The sequence below is a fragment of the Littorina saxatilis genome, linkage group LG12, assembly GCF_037325665.1.
Source record: "Littorina saxatilis isolate snail1 linkage group LG12, US_GU_Lsax_2.0, whole genome shotgun sequence".
NCBI lineage: Eukaryota > Metazoa > Mollusca > Gastropoda > Littorinimorpha > Littorinidae > Littorina > Littorina saxatilis.
In genome coordinates, this window is record NC_090256.1 from 84,252,600 (window position 1) to 84,271,446 (window position 18,847).

An 18,847-nucleotide genomic window follows, 5' to 3' on the forward strand; every position below is an offset into this window, starting at 1 on the left:
ATACGGAAGAAAATAGGAGACAGACATTGTTTTTGTCTCTGAAGCAGACGACAAGATGGGAGGCAACTGTTTTTGACCAATGAAATGTGTGTCTGAGTGATAACGATAGCAGCAAGCATGGATGACAAGAGTCTGGGAAGAGCTGTTGTGGTTTTGTTTATGTTGGTATTCGTGGTGTACGTAGACAGTGCCATTCTTGCACGCAAAGATTTGGATCATGCATCGTCAAAGAAGCTTCAGAAGCTTGATCTAGGTCGTGCAAAACGGTTCTTATTGCGCCAACGACGAGATGCATCAACGGCTCCACCAGACAACAAAAACATGTCAGAGCCTCTGACAGAGGAAGTTGTTTTGAACGGAACAGAGGAGCACATACAGGCGTTTGTCCACTGGTCTGGAAAGCTCAAGAGCGAGGTATGTTAATCATCAGTATGTTGAGCATTTAAATGTTGTCATGATAGTTTGACACCTAGTATTGACTGGCTGTGTTTGAGCATGAATTTTTGTGAACCCAACTGGTTCTCTGGTCTGACACCCACACTGTGACACTGACAGTAGTGTATTTCCGCATTCATCAACCACACTAGTACGTAATACAGTTTACTAGGTCACCACAACAACCCGAAAGTTCAACAGACCTTCTATCTTATGTGGCGAGGTGGTGTTTAGTTATCTTGATAGAAAGACACATTTGCACACATCTGAATCTTTTTACTCCCTGTAAAAAAAAGCTACTGAGCTAGGCCCACTGACTCGACTGAGTGAGTATATGTGCTCGTCCATGATACTGGGTATACCAGTTAAGGGACATGAGCACTTTGACAAAAAGTGTAAATAATCAAACTTAAACAGGCTTGTCCACATATACAAAAGACCTGTTTTCAATCAGATAATATATGTTCCAAAGACAAATATTGGAAGGTTCTCAAGCACATGTGTCCTAAACCAGTAAAATCATGTGCCCCAACAAATGATCTTTGGTGTTCTAACAAAAACACCAGTGCATAGAATTAGAAGTGAGAAGCTTTGTTCATGTCCCACTTTCAAGCGCCATTTTGAGGCCATATGCTTCGATAAACAAAAATATTAAAAAGATTCACAAACACAAGTTTTTTTGCAAACACGTTTTATTTCATCACGACATCAGGCAAAGTTGTCATACATCACATGAAACCATCAACTGAGTCCAAGGCTTTGTGAGAACAAGTTTATAGACCAGCAAAGTTAGTCACTCACTGATTTTGTAACTGTTACCCAGTATCATGGTGTCATGGTATCATACATGGCTCGCCGAGACTACAATACGTTTGTGCTATTCGCGTGTCACGTGTTTCCGCCCAGCACTCTCTGGGAGCTAGCACATGGCGGCTAGAAGACATGTTAGAATCCTGATGAGTTGAAATTAAAGTTCTATACTTGAACGGACCCGTTTCAGTATTTATGAGTGCATGGACAGCATGACATCATGACATGGTGGCAGCGACGGGATTAATCTTTGAGTGATTAGCGTGCGACATATCACAGAAAGACCAAGATGCCAGGATTCAAACCACCAGAAAATTTTGACTTTCGACAGCCAGCCGGGTGGCAAGCGTGGAGAGAGAGATTTGCTAGATTTCGTCTCGCGTCAAAACTCAACAAGGAGGACGGAGATGTACAGGTTAGCAGTTTTATTTACGCAATGGGGGCACAAGCGGAGAGCATTTTTAAACAATTTGCTCTGACAGCAGAACAACAGAAAAGTTTTGACATTGTGGCGCAACGGTTTGACACCCACTTCACCCCCAAACGAAATCTCATTCACGAGAGAGCGCTGTTCCACCAGAGAAGCCAACAACAAGGTGAAACTATCGAAGAATATGTTCGTGACCTGTTCAAGCTAGCAGAATTCACCGAGTTCCCTGACAGGGATAACACCATACGAGACAGAGTTGTCTTAGGTGTTACAGATCAGAACTTGTCTCAAAAGCTTCAGCTCGAACCAGACCTAGATTTGGACAAGGCAGTGACGATGGCTCGCCAGCACGAGCAAGTAAAGGCACAGATGGCAGAGCAGCGTGGCGTCAGCAGCAACGTGGACGAAGTCAACAAATCCAGTGTTGGCGGCAGCAGTTTCCAGAGAGGAAGAGGCCGTAACCATGGTCACCGAGGCGGCGCTCAAGGTTTCTCCGGCCATCGCGGCAGCAGCTCAAGTCATCGCGGCGGCAGCTCAAGTCATCGCGGCGGCAGCACAAGTCAGCGCGGCGGCAGACAGTCAGGCCAACGTTCGTGCTACAAGTGTGGTAACAGTCCACACGAAAGAGGTACAGTCTGTCCAGCAATGGGGAAAACTTGTCGAGCCTGTGGTAAATCTAACCATTTTCAGTCTGTGTGCCGGTCCAAACAAACACTGGACAATCTCACTAACTCTGAACAGGGCGAGAAGTTCTTTTTGGGTAGTCTAGAAACCACAGAAAACGAACCACCATGGAGAGTTTCCCTTAGCATAGGAAATAGGGTGGTCAATTTCAAAATAGACACAGGGGCTGATGTATCTGTCATTTCGGAATCTGAGTTCAAAAAGATGAGTCCAAGACCCAAACTTCACACTAGTCATGCCAAACTAGAGTCCCCGGGAGGTCCTGTTGAGAACATGGGTCAGTTCGTAGCGCAAACAAGCTTTAAGGGAAAGCGTACAACCTTCAGAGTTTACGTTTTGAGAGGGGAAACAGATAGTCTCCTCAGCAGGAGCACAGCTTTGAAGCTAGGTCTAGTTAAGAGGCTAGATGAAATGAACAACTTAGCATTTGGGGACATAGGCGTCCCAGTCAAATGTGATCCAATCAAGATCGTTCTGAATGAAGACGCAGAACCGTACAGCATTTCAGTTCCGAGACGCGTTCCGATTCCGTTGTTACCAAAAGTTGAGAGAGAACTTCAACGCATGCTTTCGGATGGCATCATAGAAAAGGTCACCGAACCGACAGACTGGTGTGCACCGATCGTGCCAGTATTGAAAAAGAATGGAAACGTTCGCATCTGTGTTGATTTGAAACGTTTGAATCGGTCGGTCAAGCGGGAGCGCTACACACTTCCAACGTTGGAAGACATGACACACAAACTCGCAGGGGCGAAAGTTTTTACAAAACTCGATGCGACTTCCGGTTTCTGGCAAATTCCTCTACAGGAAGAGTCAGCAAAACTGACAACGTTCATGACGCCATTTGGAAGGTTTTACTTCAAACGGTTGCCGTTCGGGATTTCACTTGCACCCGAAATCTTCCAAAGAACCATGGAAGACATGCTTCAAGGCATAGACGGAGTCGTTTGCTTCATGGATGATGTTGTTGTCAGTGGCGACTCTGAGGCAGAGCATGATGAACGTCTCAGGCAGGTTCTAGAGCGCGTAAGACAGGCAGGGCTCAAGCTGAACAAAGAAAAGTGTGAGTTTAGGAAAACGAAGCTTGACTTTCTGGGTCACACGATCAGCCAAGACGGCATTCAACCTGATCTGTCAAAGGTCAAGGCTATCATAGAGATGACAGAGCCTCAAGACGTGAGCGAGTTGCGTCGGTTTCTCGGGATGGTTAACTTCCTCGGTCGGTTCATTCCAAACCTCGCGGACATACTTAAGCCACTGAACGCGCTTCTTCACAAAGATACACAGTGGATCTGGGATAGTGAACAGCGACAGGCGTTCGAGCAGGTGAAAAAGAGTATCACAAACGCACCAACGCTGGCGTTCTACGAGTTAGGTCGCGAAACAGTCGTGTGTTCAGATGCAAGCAGCTATGGCTTAGGCGGAGTCCTATACCAAGTGTATGAAGGCGAACTCAAACCTGTCGCGTTTTGTTCGCGAACACTCACATCAGCAGAATGCAAATACGCGCAGATCGAAAAAGAATGTCTTGCTGGGGTCTACGCGTGCGAAAAATTTCAAAGGTATCTTACAGGGTTACCGGAATTCAAGCTGATTACAGATCACAGACCTTTGGTTCCGCTGATTAACAAAAAGGATCTCACAGACACTCCTTTGCGGTGTCAGCGTATGTTGATGCGACTGATGCGTCACAACGTTGTCGCGGAATATGAACCAGGAAAAAATCTGGTTGTCGCCGATGCTCTGTCCAGATCTCCACTGGCAGAGACAGAGAGTCCAGAACAGAACACACTTGAAACAGATGTTCAAGTACATGTAGACGCGGTTCGCGCATCGTGGTCGGTCTCAGATGAAAAGCTAGAAGCTCTCAGAAAAGCAACACAAGAAGACGTTACGCTTCAAACAGCGTTAGAGTACACGCGATCGGGCTGGCCGCAATACAAAGAAGACGTGAAACTTGCGGCTCGTGAGTTTTACAGTGTCAAAGATGAACTGAGCGATCATGATGGATTACTAGTCAGAGGGTCAAGGATAGTAATCCCATTCTCCCACAGAAAAGATATTCTGGGTAAAATTCATGACGGGCATCAGGGCATCCAAAAATGCAGAGAAAGGGCAAACCAGTGTGTTTGGTGGTCAGGCATGGGTCAGGAAATCAAGGAAATGGTGGGGAGGTGTAGACATTGCTTAGAAAGCAAACCAACACAGCGAAAGGAACCTTTGATTACTTCAAAGTTACCTGAGTACCCATTTCAGAAAGTAGGGGTAGATCTACTAGCATTCAGGGGAGAGAACTACCTGTCATACGTAGACTACTACTCTCGCTTCATTGAGATTGAGCAGTTGTCCAGGGAAACAGCAGAAGAAGTGATCGGCAAGCTGAAAGACTTGTTCTCCAGACACGGGGTTCCAGAAATTGTGGTGTCGGACAATGGTACCCAATTCACGTCAGAAAAGTTTCAAGACTTCAGACACTCGTGGGGCTTCACGCACGTGACAAGCAGTCCACGGTATCCCCAGAGCAATGGTGAGGCGGAACGATCTGTGCAGACGTCCAAAACAATCTTGAAACAAAGCGATGTTGCCTTAGCCTTGCTATCCTACAGGGCTACCCCAATCCCATCACTTGGTGCAAGCCCAGCCGAGTTGGCGTTTGGGCGACAGCTTAGAACTCGTCTCCCAAGTCTCCCCAAATCCCTCATACCCCAAACACCTGTGGCGAAGGATTTCAAAGAACGGGACAGACAAGCAAAGCAGCAACAAAAAGAGAACTATGACCGTAGACATGGTGTCCAGTCTCTTCCCACCCTCGAGCCGGGTGAGACTGTCAAAATAAAGATCGACGGCGAAGACGGATGGCGACAGTCCGGACGTGTAGTTGAGCAGTGTGCCACTAGATCGTACGTGGTTCAAACACCGACAGGTAGACTGAGACGAAACAGACGACACCTTCGTCGGGCCCCAACAGGCGATGAGGTGCAGATTCGAGATGAAACTGTTCCAAAATCTCCTGCGGCAGGTGATTCTGGCGGCGCAGAGACTGTTGAACTTGAACTGCCAGATCCTCCAGATGTTGAAACTTCTCCTGTTCGTACCAGGAGTGGCAGGGAAGTCAAACTTCCACTACGGTTTCAGTGAAAACATTTGTTTCCATACTACGCGAAAGAGTCAGTGTAGTCACTTCTAGTCACATTCACTTTGGTGTGAAGTCCTGGTGCTTTTGTTTAAGTTTTAAGTCAGAGACACTGATGAGAGACTCAGTGCCCTGTTTGAGTCATTGTGTAGTTAAGTGTGCAACAGGAACTTGCTTACATAACAAGAAATACTTTTAATTTCTGTCGTTAGAAATGTTCAACTTAATTAAAGTAAAAATATTCAACTTAAAAAGAAAAGTGTCCATTTAAAGAAAGGGGGATGTCATGGTATCATACATGGCTCGCCGAGACTACAATACGTTTGTGCTATTCGCGTGGAACGTGTTTACGCCCAGCACTCTCTGGGAGCTAGCACATGGCGGCTAGAAGACATGTTAGAATCCTGATGAGTTGAAATTAAAGTTCTATACTTGAACGGACCCGTTTCAGTATTTATGAGTGCATGGACAGCATGACATCATGACACATGGACGTGCACATATGTTTCAACTTAAATTCAAGAGAGTTAAGAGTTTAAAAAGTTCATTATATGCTACATTTCATTAACACAGAAGGTGATACAAAATTTTAATCAATGAAACTATGGCTATCGTACACATGCACAGGCAGACGGATAAACAGCTAAGTGGCCAGATAGGTAATATATTACTTTATAAAATGATCTGTAAAATATATATTATGTTAACTAGACCAGGTGCAGACAGGGATGCGGAGCTTCCAAGATTTTCACTTGCCCAACGGTCATTAGTAACTTGCAACTAGTCTATGTATTCACTAGACTGGAAAGTGGAAGAAAAGAGAGGAACAGGTTACATTTGACGTCATACATACATGCATGTATAAGTATGGCGTGATAAATGATATCTCGAATTTCTAATGCGCTTTGGGGCCCTCAGTTGCATTCTAAAAATTACATTCACAATGTAGCTCCCTGTCAATTATTATGCGTTCTTTTGCTCTACCAAAATGATGACAATTATTAATTAAATATATGTTTAGTCAGACCAAACCAGCTTTTTTGTTGGTCCGAGGGCGGCATATCGTCTTCAGTTTCATCTTTATCGACCACGGCCAAATATATATATGATATGTATATATCTATATATATATTATATACGACTTGTGTCTGTCTGTGTGTGTGTGTGTGTGTGTGTGTGTGTGTGTGTTCGCGATGCACGGCCAAAGTTCTCGATGGATCTGCTTCAAATTTGGTGGGCATATTCAGGTAGACCCCGGACACAACCTGGTCGATGAGAATTTTCAACACGTGCTCTCAGCGCGCAGCGCTGAACCGATTTTGGTTTTTCTGTTCATCTTCCCAGATCCATTCCCAGTAACTCTTCCTTATCTTCTCCAGTGTTTTGCGTTTATCTCCCTTCCTTCGTGTGGCGTCAATCCATATTCCTGTTACTATTTTTAGAAGGTCACTGTCCACAACGCTCAATCCATATTCCCGTTACTATTTTTAGAAGGTCACTGTCCACAACGCTTTCATCCCGGCGAAGCCGGATATTTCTCTACTTCTTCCCGGCGATGCCGGGTACTCGGCGAAGCCGGGTATTCGGCTCTACTTCTTCCCGGCAAAGCCGGGTATCATTCGGCTCTACTTCTTTCCGGCGAAGCCAGGTACCCGGCGAAGCGGGTATTCATTCTAGTATATATATATATATACTAGATGATTACCCGCTTCGCCGGGTACCGGCTTCGCCGGGAAGAAGTAGAGCCGAATACCAGGCTGCGCCTGGGCACGAAGGAAAGGAGATAAACGCGCAAAACACTGGAGACCTTCTAAAAATAGTAACGTGCAGTGACCTTCTAAAAATAGTAACGTAGTAACGGGAATATGGATTGACGCCACACGGAGGAAGGGAGATAATCGCGGCTGAAAACACTGGAGAAGATAAGGAAGAGTTACTGGTAGTGGATCCCGACCAAAAAAAAAAACAAAAAAAAATCGGTTCAGCGCGCACAGCGCTGCGCGCTGACAGCACGTGTTGAAATATCTCATCGATGAGGTTGTGTCCGGGGTGTAGCTGAATACGGTGTCCAAATTTGAAAAAGATCCAACGAGAACTTTGGCCGTGCATCGCGAACAGACAGACAGACAGACACTAGTCGTATATATATATATAGATATATATATGAGCGGCTTCTTTGTCTCTAATGTTCCATTGATTCCAGTTTGGATATATATACGTGTATGTCTCTTGAACTTGAGTAGTGCAATAAATACTTTATGGGTAAAAAAAATACATCACAGCTGGTACAGTACCAAAAAATACTTGCACAGACTCTAGTCGCATCTTGCTGAGACTGAAAACAGACAGACTCTTGTCAGTGTGACCTTGTTAATGAAATAATCCATCCACATTGTCACAAAAGAATGGAATTCTGTAACCCAGGCTTTTCATGTTTGCAGTAGTTAGTTCATTGCAAAAATCTGTGTTTTGTTCATGGCATATAATTATAATAGAGGTTACATCCCAGCTGATGGCTCGTATGACTTTGACAATAAACACACGTCAAGACAGTGCTTATGTACTTTATCCTACATTTATATGTGAGAGAGACCGCCCATGTCATAACAGAACCATACACTCACACGTTGGTATTTCATGTAAATGAGGTCATGTCAAACTAGTCTGGCAGGGACCTAACTTTCCAGTGCTCATGATGACAAAGTCAGCGAGACAAACGTTATTCTGGGAACACTTTTGCGCTTGCTGTTTCCCCTTAAAGAATTTTGAGAACGTACAAGTCACACTGTACTTGCTATAGTGACGTTTTATTGCTTTGACGTCAAAGATTTCACGAGGCTTTGCAAGAGATTGAGGTTCCATTAAGAGGTGTCTTCAATTTTGGCGCTTCAACTGCAGGAAATTGTGAGCAAAAGACACGCAAGCACAGTATATAGGATAAACAAAATACTACATGGCTTGCTGTGTCATGTCAGATTTACAATAGTTGATTTTTTTCAAAAAGTGAAAAAAATCAACTATTGTAAGTCTGACATGACACAGCAAGCCATGTAGTATTCTCTATGTCTCTACATAGATAACATGCATACAAGCCCTCTGATGTGATGTAGCAAACATACATAAGACTAAGAGAGACAGAGTCTTTCTCGTTTGTTCCTAAGATAGACAGAGTAAGAAAGAGAATGACAATACTTGCCATGTAAGTTTACTTTTGGGTATTTGTTTACTGATGTTCTTGGTGCCTCATTATATATGCTGTATTTTTTGGTATGGTTTCAGGCTGTTTTTGTCCTGACCTTGAAATTCAATCAATCGAGAGTTGCTGACAGTCAGACGTGGAGGTAAGACCCCCCCTCCCGCCCCCGTCCCCCCCCCCAAAAAAAAATGGTCACAGGAATGATTTTTATTTTCTTTCATTAATATCCTGAAAAATTCATCAAATGAAGTAGACTGCCACTAAATCAAATGTTAGCACTTAAAAAGTTAGGGACATTATTTTGTTGGTATTGATCATAACTTTTTTTTTAAACTTCAGAATTTTTGTCATCAGTTGTATGTGGTTTGCTCTTTATGGCTGTTTCATGTTTGTAAGCCAGAAGGATGTTTGCGTTATAAAATTTTTTATAGCCGTTGCCTGAGGTATAACTAGCAAGTGACATTTTTATTTACACATGATAACTGCACGTGTTTTCCATTATCGGTACTTACAGCTTCAAATCAACACAAGTTGTGGCCGAAGCAACCGACAGTGGTATTGACAGTAATAAAGGTCACGGGTTTTGAGTGAATGAAACGTTTTACTGAATTAAACGCCACGTGTTATACGCGTCTTCTGACATGAGTTTTCCGTGCACTTTTTTGTTTTTGACGATGTCTATAAACCACAGGTGCTTGCTATAACAAGTAACATAAAAACCGCCGTAGATCGTTTGTCGCGTTTTTAATGGCAAAGGCTATATATATATATATGTACGTGAGTTGTTCTTCAGTACTGATGACAGAAAGGGGGAAAAGTGGTCAAAATTCAAATCTCTAGTTTTGTTTTTGAAATATAGCTTTTCATAAAGCAGAAATACTGTAGTATCTGATGTACATAAGAAAAAATCACTGGTTGACATGGTTCTTACATAATCTAACTTTTAAAGCTGGTTCTTGTGTGTCTGTGTGTATGTTTGTATGATGACGATAGGACCCGAAACGGCTGCACGGACTGAGACAGGAATTGCAGAAAATGTTCTTTGCCACTCGAGTCGTGTCATAGGGTACTTTTGGAATAGCAAATTTAAAAGGATTCTTTAAAAAAAAACGGCGGAAAACATTATATACCCTGTGAGCTATTGAGGATCCTCCCCGTCTGGGCTGTTGAAACATGGTCTTCTTAAAAGACGTTTTCAAATGGTTAACGGGGAGATACACTGGAAGCACATTTAGCGAAGTTATGTTGCCAAATCATCAAAGATCAACATTTCACTACACGGATCGATGCACACAGTCGAAATAGATGTGACTTTCACACGACCGAAGACTACTTACTAGCAGACTAGCAGACGACAAGATCTAAATATTTAGATCAGTGAGAGCAATCCGTTAAAGAACAGTTACTCCGCTTATTCGTCTTCAGTTAAGCTTATTTCCCCTGCCATAAGTTTCCTTGCAGATCTGCAGTCGCGTAGTGAAATGAACTAGTGTCATGGGAAGATTCTTCTCAGTCAATGATCAAAGCACAGTAAGTTCTATGCTGACAAAAGTCACTTTAATAAAACACGACCATTGACTTCATTTATGAGCCCAAAGGTAACAATATCGACAAGAATGTACGCATTTGACATTAAATGAAACATTCATAGACAGTTTCCAACTCACCAGATCTGCCAAAGAGCCTTCATTCGTGAAAAACGATGATTTTAATCAGACAGGTATCGGAAACACCCTCTTGGTAACCTGCGTTTCTTCTTCCGAGGCGACGTGGCAGCGCCACATTTGTTTGTTAATGGCTGTTTATCGCAAAACAACACGGTTGAAATTTGTGTGTAAAATATCATAAATGTGTGGTGTGTAATCTCCGAATCAGTTTGTTATCTGCGTTTCGATGGTAATTCAGTCAGAGTGGAGTTACTTTGAATCGAAGGCGAGGGTAACCTGCGTTGCATGTGCGACGGCGTGAACAAATTTGATTGCAATATTTTTTACAGGAAGTAAATTTCAAGGATTCTGGCTCAGTCTTGTAGATCTGTTATGCAGTGTTTTGGTAGTGCATCTGCTTTTCTACTATGAAGCTCATTTGGAGTGATACGCTGATCGAAGTGGGGTACCCTATGTGTGACATCAGCCGTATGCAGATTACGCCTCAGAACACTTTCGCATTTCACAAAGACAACAATAATTTGCAACATTTCAAGAACTGCATCAGTTTTTGAGTCACTTGAGAAAAAGTGACTCTATGTAATCGGTCAGTGTTAGTCTGTCCGGCCGGCCGGCCGGCCGGCCGTCCGGCCGTCCGTCCGTAGACACCACCTTAACGTTGGACTTTTCTCGGAAACTATCAAAGCGATCGGGCTCATATTTTGTTTAGTCGTGACCTCCAATGACCTCTACACTTTAACGATGGTTTCGTTGACCTTTGACCTTTTTCAAGGTCACAGGTCAGCGTCAAAGGAAAAATTAGACATTTTATATCTTTTCTCGGAAACTATCAAAGCGATCGGGCTCATATTTTGTTTAGTCGTGACCTCCAATGACCTCTACACTTTAACGATGGTTTCGTTGACCTTTGACCTTTTTCAAGGTCACAGGTCAGCGTCAAAGGAAAAATTAGACATTTTATATCTTTGACAAAGTTCATCGGATGTGATTGAAACTTTGTAGGATTATTCTTTACATCAAAGTATTTACATCTGTAGCCTTTTACGAACGTTATCAGAAAAACAAGGGAGATAACTAGCCTTTTCTGTTCGGCAACACACAACTTAACGTTGGGCTTTTCTCGGAAACTATAAAAGTGACCGGGCTCAAATTTTATGTGAACGTGACTCATTGTGTTGTGAATAGCAATTTCTTCCTGTCCATCTGATGCCTCATATAATATTCAGAACTGCGAAAGTGACTCGATCGAGCGTTTGCTCTTCTTGTATTAGATACTATTTAAACACAAACAGCACAGACACGACTATTATCAACAACACAGAACGGAAGGTAAGTCGGCAAAGACACTCCCAGTGTGCGTTCCCGTTTTTGGTCGCCATTTTTGCTAGAAGTTTCACAGTAAATCTTAACATTTCCATATTTATTGAATGATTGTGGTATTTTCTTTGATTGTGGCGATTCTTCTATCTCTTTGGCATGTACTGGGTGCTTTGTGACCAGTTTCTCCCCTAGACTGTATTAAAAAATGCGTCCGTGTGAGCTGACCCCCACTTGTCACCAGTAGCAAAGAACAACTCACATGCGGTGGGTAATGTGGTTTCCCAAACACACATGCATGCACGCACACATACACGAACAGCTTTTTACATTTAGTCAAGTTTTGACTAAATGTTTTAACATAGAGGGGGGAATCGAGACGAGGGTCGTGGTGTCTGTGTGTGCGTGTGTGTGTGTAGAGCAATTCAGAGTAAACTACTGGACCGATCTGTATGAAATTTGACATGAGAGTTCCTGGGTATGATATCCCCGGACGTTTTTTTCGTTTTTTTGATGAATGTCTTTGATGACGTCATATCCGGCTTTTTGTAAAAGTTGAGGCAGCATTGTCACACTCTCATTTTTCAATCAAATTGATTAAAATTTTGGCCAAGCAATCTTCGACGAAGGCCGGACTTCGGTATTGCATTTCAGCTTGGTGGCTTGAAAATTAATTGATGACTTTGGTCATTAAAAATCTGAAAATTGTAATTAAATTTTGTTTTTTATAAAACGATCCAAATTTACGTTTATCTTATATATTCTTCATCATTTCCTGATTCCAAAAACATATAAATATGTTATATTTGGATTAAAAACAAGCTCTGAAAATTAGAAATACAAAAATTATGATCAAAATCAAATTTTCGAAATAGATTTAAAAACAATTTCATCTTATTCCTTGTCGGTTCCTGATTCCAAAAACATATAGATATGATATGTTTGGATTAAAAACACGCTCAGAAAGTTAAAACGAAGAGAGATACAGAAAAGCGTGCTATGCAGCACAGCGAAACCACTACCGCGCTAAACAGTCTCGTCAGTTTTACTGCGTTTTGCACAAGCGGTGGACTACGGTCATTGTGAAAAAATGCAGTGCGTTCACTTTCATTCTGTGAGTTCCACAGCTTGACTAAATGTAGTAATTTCGCCTTACGCGACTTGTTTATTTATGAACGAGAACATTGACCCGAATAATAATTTTTGTTTGCTGTGAATTTGTCTGAGCAGGTTTTTAAACATGGGTTTGAAAATACTGTACATGTCTTTGTATCTCTGAAAAACGAAGATTTTGTAACAATGCCACTCTTTGTACTGGGAAGGCAGTTTTACCCAGTGCACAACAAAGTTTCTGGTAATTCTAGGCTTTGTCACAACATGTTGCATTACGAACCAGATGTTGCAGGAGTAAACGTGATGATTATAGTAGTGTGTCTCTGCAGTAAAGGAAAAGAGAAAAAAACACCCCAGTTTTGCAATTTTTTGTTGTTGCCAGTGTAATGAAAAGTGGAATGACAAATGTTCAGGCTGCTTTTACATTTGTGTTCATGCTAATAAAAATATATATATTACTCACCAGTCCGACTACTCACAAAAATTGTTTTTCTTTCCTTTACAACAGTGATTAAATTCTCCTTGAAAAAGTGCTATTTTGAATTGTAATCTGATCCTAAAGGGGAAAAAAACCTTACACCTTATGGCAGTGAAGCATACATCATACATGTGTATAATTCAGGAAAACATTTTCAATTTCATTACAAGGCAGGGGGCACTGTTTATTATGATACCGCGTGATCTGATCACGATGGCCCTGTGTCACATGAGCGTAAAAAAATCAAACAATGTTGATATTCAGAATATTTTTTTGATCTGGAGACCTTTTACGAAACCAAGTCTCAACTGCTTGCTAGCTGTTGTCTGCAGTCAGTAACAGTAGCTATTAATTCTGTCAACTAGTTTTATGTGTTTTTTTTCTTTCCTGTTTAATTGAGTCTTAATCCGTCCAAGCATTGTTTCAAACAAGAAAATTTAAACAATTAAGAAATACTTCCCCGAAAAGAAATATTTCTGATTGAATGTAGAGAGCAGTATTATGTCACGTCCTTGAAATAATGAGGTTTATTTCAGGCACAGTTGGAGCATACAATCTTAAAATGACCCGTAAGAATTCCTTTCAATGGAACTAAAGGGTCATCAAGATTATAATTTTATTAAATTATATACCACTGTGCCACCCTATGCATAGTTTACATTTTGGAGTACAGTGGTTGGAATGAGGTCTCGTGATAGAGTGAAAAATTATAAGCCCAGGTGGCACCGGATGTTGGCATTTAGCGTTATTGGACACAACAATTTTCAGGAAAGGTAGGAGGGGGTGGGGGGCAATTGCTCCTGTACCATTTAGCAGGGGGGAGGGGAGGGGGGGGGCAAGCACCAGAACCTCCTGCCAAGTACCATACTGGGCGCTTAACGCCTTCGATTATGCCCTATCAGAGCTAAGTTGAAAGGGTGAATGGCCATTGTCTTTTTTTCTGGGTTGAACCCTGTCATTTCAATACCAAAAAAAGTAAATTTAAGTGCTTCTATATTTTTTAAGTTTTTGTTCAAGTCTCTGTGGAGAAAAGCGAATTGAAAATCTAGTGTTAGATTTTCATGCTGTTCGAAGCCAATCAAAACATTGTTAATCAGTTTTATGAGAGAAACAACCCTGTAGTTATCAGAATAAGAGATTCTCTGCAAAAGACAAAATGCATAAAATTCATGCTTGCAGCAACTTAAGGAATTTGTTTTATACTTTTTTGATTTCATTATTGTAAATAAGCCTACTTACTTAGCATACACCATTTTAGAAGACATTGAGAATTTGTGAGTGGAAATGATTTTCCTGAAATTAATGGTATTTATGTAGTTATTTTTAGTTTTTTCGTTTATTACATGTTTTTAACTGGATCTGTAGTCTTCCTGTTTTGAGTTGAATAAAATGTTGATCAGCCCTTTGTCATTATCTCACTTTTCTCACTCCTTTTCTAGTTATTTGCCTATCTACCCACCTACCTACCTACCTGTTAATATGCACACTCATTTTATTTGTTCAGGTCACTTGATTATGGCAGCACCTACCAGAAACTGGAGTTTGGTGGTGACGCACTCATTACCTTCTTTTATGTTTCACCAGCTGATCATACAAAGGTATATCCATTGTCAAGTCCCTGTGTTCTGTGCATTCTTGACATCTCGTCTTCATACTCATCATCAAATTAGTTTTAGGAAACGCTTGGTAAAGATGTGTTTTTGTTTTCTGAGCAAAGTGAAACCATGTACATGAATACAGATGGATACATAAATTTACATCTTAGTGTGTGTGTTTGTTCGTACATGATTGCGTGTATGCATACAGGCAAGTCAAGTGTGTGTGTGCAGTGTGACAGCAGCGTGCAGTTCCAAACAAAACTTCACCAGTTGTTCATTCTGTTTTTATGTTGTTTTTAATGTTTTAGTAACAGTTGTGTTGAAGTAACTGGTGTGTGGTCATGTGTGTTTATCTTGGGTGTGGAGTGTGACAGCAGTGTGTAGTGAGAAACAAAACAATATTGTGTCAGTAAACTTTTTGTACATGTGTGTCTGTGCGTGCATGTTTGTGCAGATAATTATATCCAGACCTGGGAACCCATACGATTTCGGCGTATTCTGTACGCATGATTGTCGAGAATACGATCAGTACGGTCAGTGGGAAAAAAATACGACGAGAAAAATTCCTATTTCACATTTAGCCCATCTTGAAGCCGATCCAGTATTTTAACACATGATTACAGTTTTTGTCAGTAAAAATTTAAAAAAGGATTTGTTTTAAATGTACATGTATAGGTAAACTTAATTAACGATGTGGTGGACGCGTGTGAAGCATGTTTGAATCATGGATGTTCAAATGCTTTGTGGAGTACGCTCATTTTTCTGAAAATACACCAAGTTTGTTTGAGAATACTCTAAGTGCAAAACAGGGGTTCCCAGGTCTGTATATCAGTGCATATTCAGATTGTAATAGTTGAACTGTTCTGTTTGCTAAGAGTCTGACTACCATTTTTGATCTCTGCTTACCTAGATGGTCTTCACAGATGTCAAACACAAACGCCTGTACACATCGGAAGATGAGATGAAGACGAAAACTAACAAGTCATTGCCCGTTGCTGCTGATGACATTCAGATGCATCATGACAACTCCTCCTGGATGCTTTTGTATGACTTTCAGAGCAGAAAGGTTTGTGTGTTTTTTTGTTTGGCAGAGTGGAACAGGCCTATTTGAATAATAATAATTTTTTTTAAGGCAGACCGAATAAGAGTGACACTGATATTATTTGGTTTGAAACTGTTTTCAGCGGACTTTTTCTTATTCTGGTGGCTTGAAATGGAAGCATGCACAAATGTACAATTGACAACCTGCACGTTTTAGCAAATATGCTTCATTGTTACTCCAAACGTGTTTATGTTTGATTTTAAACTATGCTTTTCAATGTCATAATCAAAAAGTTAAGCAGATTATTTTTTAATGTATGTACATGTCTTAAGAAGATGACTTGAATTGTTCAGCTTTTGTTATTTTTAGTAGGTTCAGTTATACATGTATTGTAATGCACAAGATTCAGTTAGCTACCTGCTTGGGTACTGATGTGCACTGGTTATTTTTCATGTTTCCATTATTTAATGGTGCATTGTTTTGCAGTTGTTTGTCAGTATGGACTTTGGGGACACATGGTTCTTGCTACAGACTGATGTCAACTCAAGGTTTAGTTGGTGAGAAATGGTTTCTGTCAAATCTGTGAACAACTTAGATATCATTGACCAGGACAGATTATGTTTATGTGGAAGAGGGTGACTATATCCTCTTCATTTTCAACATCCCAATTCCTTCTCTTTGTAACTTTCTCTGTAAACAGTTCCTTGAAATGTATTGCAGCTGTATGAATAACACCTCCAAAGTTCACTAAGATTTTTCTTTTCCTTTTTAACTAGTCTTGAATAGTATTTAACTGCTGTAGTGAACTTTCGAGCAGTTGCAAACGACGTTTTTTGGTCGTTGATGTACGCAAATGGAATTTGAAATGGTGTTTTGTTCTGGTATATTTTTTGACTGATTAGAAATAGATTGTTAGTATCAGGTGATGTTAAAGGCACGGTCCTTCCAGTGTGAACAATTCAGGTCACCATCTCAGATCTATTGAGGCTTTTAAATGAAATAAGACTACCGTATTTGACGGATTACAAGATGCACCGTTTTATAAGCCGCACCCCCGACTTTTAACAAAAAAATTGGGACGAGCCACGTATAGGCCGCGTCACTATATTAGCCGCCGTCGAAAAAAATATAATCGGATCGTGTCAATCAATCAAAACAACCAGGCAAACAAAAGTACGGTATTTGGCGAAATCGGCTTCGAGAATAAACAAGTGAAACAAAGAAGAAAAGTGAAAAAGTTTGAAGAAAAATATCACACACAGAATTTGTAACCAACACACGCATGTAGTCCCGCCCGGAATAAGCTTTTTTGGAATGATTTACGACTTTTGCGCACATTTCAAGCAGACGAAAACACAACATGGCGGCTCTCGCACCTCCAACTATCGCGAGACACACAAAAAACGAAATCTCGCGCGCGCGAGATCCTGATACATCCGGTGTTTCTCTGTACGCTATCTTGTCACGACGACTTGTTGACAAACGAAGATTCGCGAAAGAAAGAGAAAAGCGCCGAGTCTTGAGTAGAGAGCTAATAAAGTACTGGTAATTGCTAATCGAGCGAAATGAAAATCCGCGGCGACTTCCATTTGGTGAATGCTATTCAAGTTTAGGTAACGTTTTAGCTGCATCTTTTTATAAGCCGCAATGCGATTTTTTTTAAAAAAAAGTTGCAGCTTGTAGTCTGTCAAATACGGTATATCCCTGGATTGGACGCATACCAAAAAACTTGCAAAAGTCTGGACAGATCTGAGATGGTGGACCATAGCATTTACACAGGTAGGACAGAGCTTTTAATGCCTTGGATTTTTTTCTTTTTCTTTGCTGAAAAGGCCATGTATTCTTCTGCTCGCTGGTTGGTCCAGTCATAATGAACGAGCTAGTCTTTACTAGTGCTAGCATGCTTATGTGGGTCTGAAGCTGCTGTTCTTCTCTGTGAAAAATGCTGTAGGTGTGTGCATTCCTTGAGGTTGACACTAACAGGCAGTACATGTGTTTGCAGGGGAGTGAAGGGCACTGATGATCCCAAAGTCGTTCACTTGGAGGTACAGCCTGAGGGTAAGCCACAATTCTGCTGGTGTGTCATCTGAAGTATACTCTCATTTAATATTCCAAGCACTCGCAAACTTTTGTGACCTTCGAAGCAAAGCAAAGCATGTGACAGACCTGCAGAGACTCAATATTCCAAGCTCTTGCGACATTAGAAGCAAAACAAAGAGCATGTGGGATGGATATCTCTCTGAGAGCTGCGAAGACTAGGAAGTGGTGTATTCTTGACATTTAAATCCTAGTATCCAGCAGTGTTTGGATATACAGTAGTACCTGTGATGTGATGCCTTTCCAATGGGAGGACACCTCCCAATAAAGAACACATTCTGTGGTTGCTCTATTATCTGGACCAGAATATGCCATGACAGGCCACCTGCAGTGTAGGGACGCTTTCAGCTGGTCCGAAGATTGGTTTTTCACTGCAGGTACCACTGTATGTCCATCCGCCTGTGGGGAAAAACTGACATTGATGTTTTCTTGTTTGCTGGTATAATTATACTAGTATTATTAGTTCTGTGCTCTCCGTCTGTTGTGAGGAGAGGGATGAAGAGGGAGAAGAAAAAAAAGAAGAAAAAGGATACATACATCACTTAAAGGCTGACATAGTCCTATTTAATTAGTTTAATTACTTCCAGGGCTTTTCCCATCGTTGCGGGGATGTATAAATTAAGCTTCCTGCAAAGTTTTAGGTTTGAAGTCCTTACCAATTACGAGAAATAATTAATTCTTTATTGCATTGTTTAGCAACAGTTCTCCAGGACTTGGGCTATTTTTAGACCGTTGAGGTCACTTCGTGACGTTTCGTAAACCAAAGATGGCGTTTGAGACTGTTCTGTTTACATTCGACACTATCAACACCACTTTGCAATACATGTACTGAAATAATTTTTTCTGT

General features: G+C 41.3%; 1 protein-coding gene across 2 annotated transcripts in view; it reads left to right on the top strand.

Moving 5' to 3' along the window:
* The first annotated feature begins 74 nt into the window (after positions 1-74).
* The window catches only part of LOC138983001 (VPS10 domain-containing receptor SorCS2-like), a 59,139-nt gene continuing 40,366 nt past the window's right edge, over positions 75-18,847 (top strand). For both annotated transcript variants that reach the window (XM_070356393.1, XM_070356394.1), the window contains exons 1-6: positions 75-414; positions 8,772-8,833; positions 14,768-14,861; positions 15,772-15,927; positions 16,390-16,460; positions 17,906-17,961. In XM_070356393.1, the coding sequence (XP_070212494.1) occupies positions 118-414; positions 8,772-8,833; positions 14,768-14,861; positions 15,772-15,927; positions 16,390-16,460; positions 17,906-17,961 (736 nt within the window). In that variant the 5' untranslated portion in view covers positions 75-117. The remainder of the gene's footprint in view (positions 415-8,771; positions 8,834-14,767; positions 14,862-15,771; positions 15,928-16,389; positions 16,461-17,905; positions 17,962-18,847) is intronic.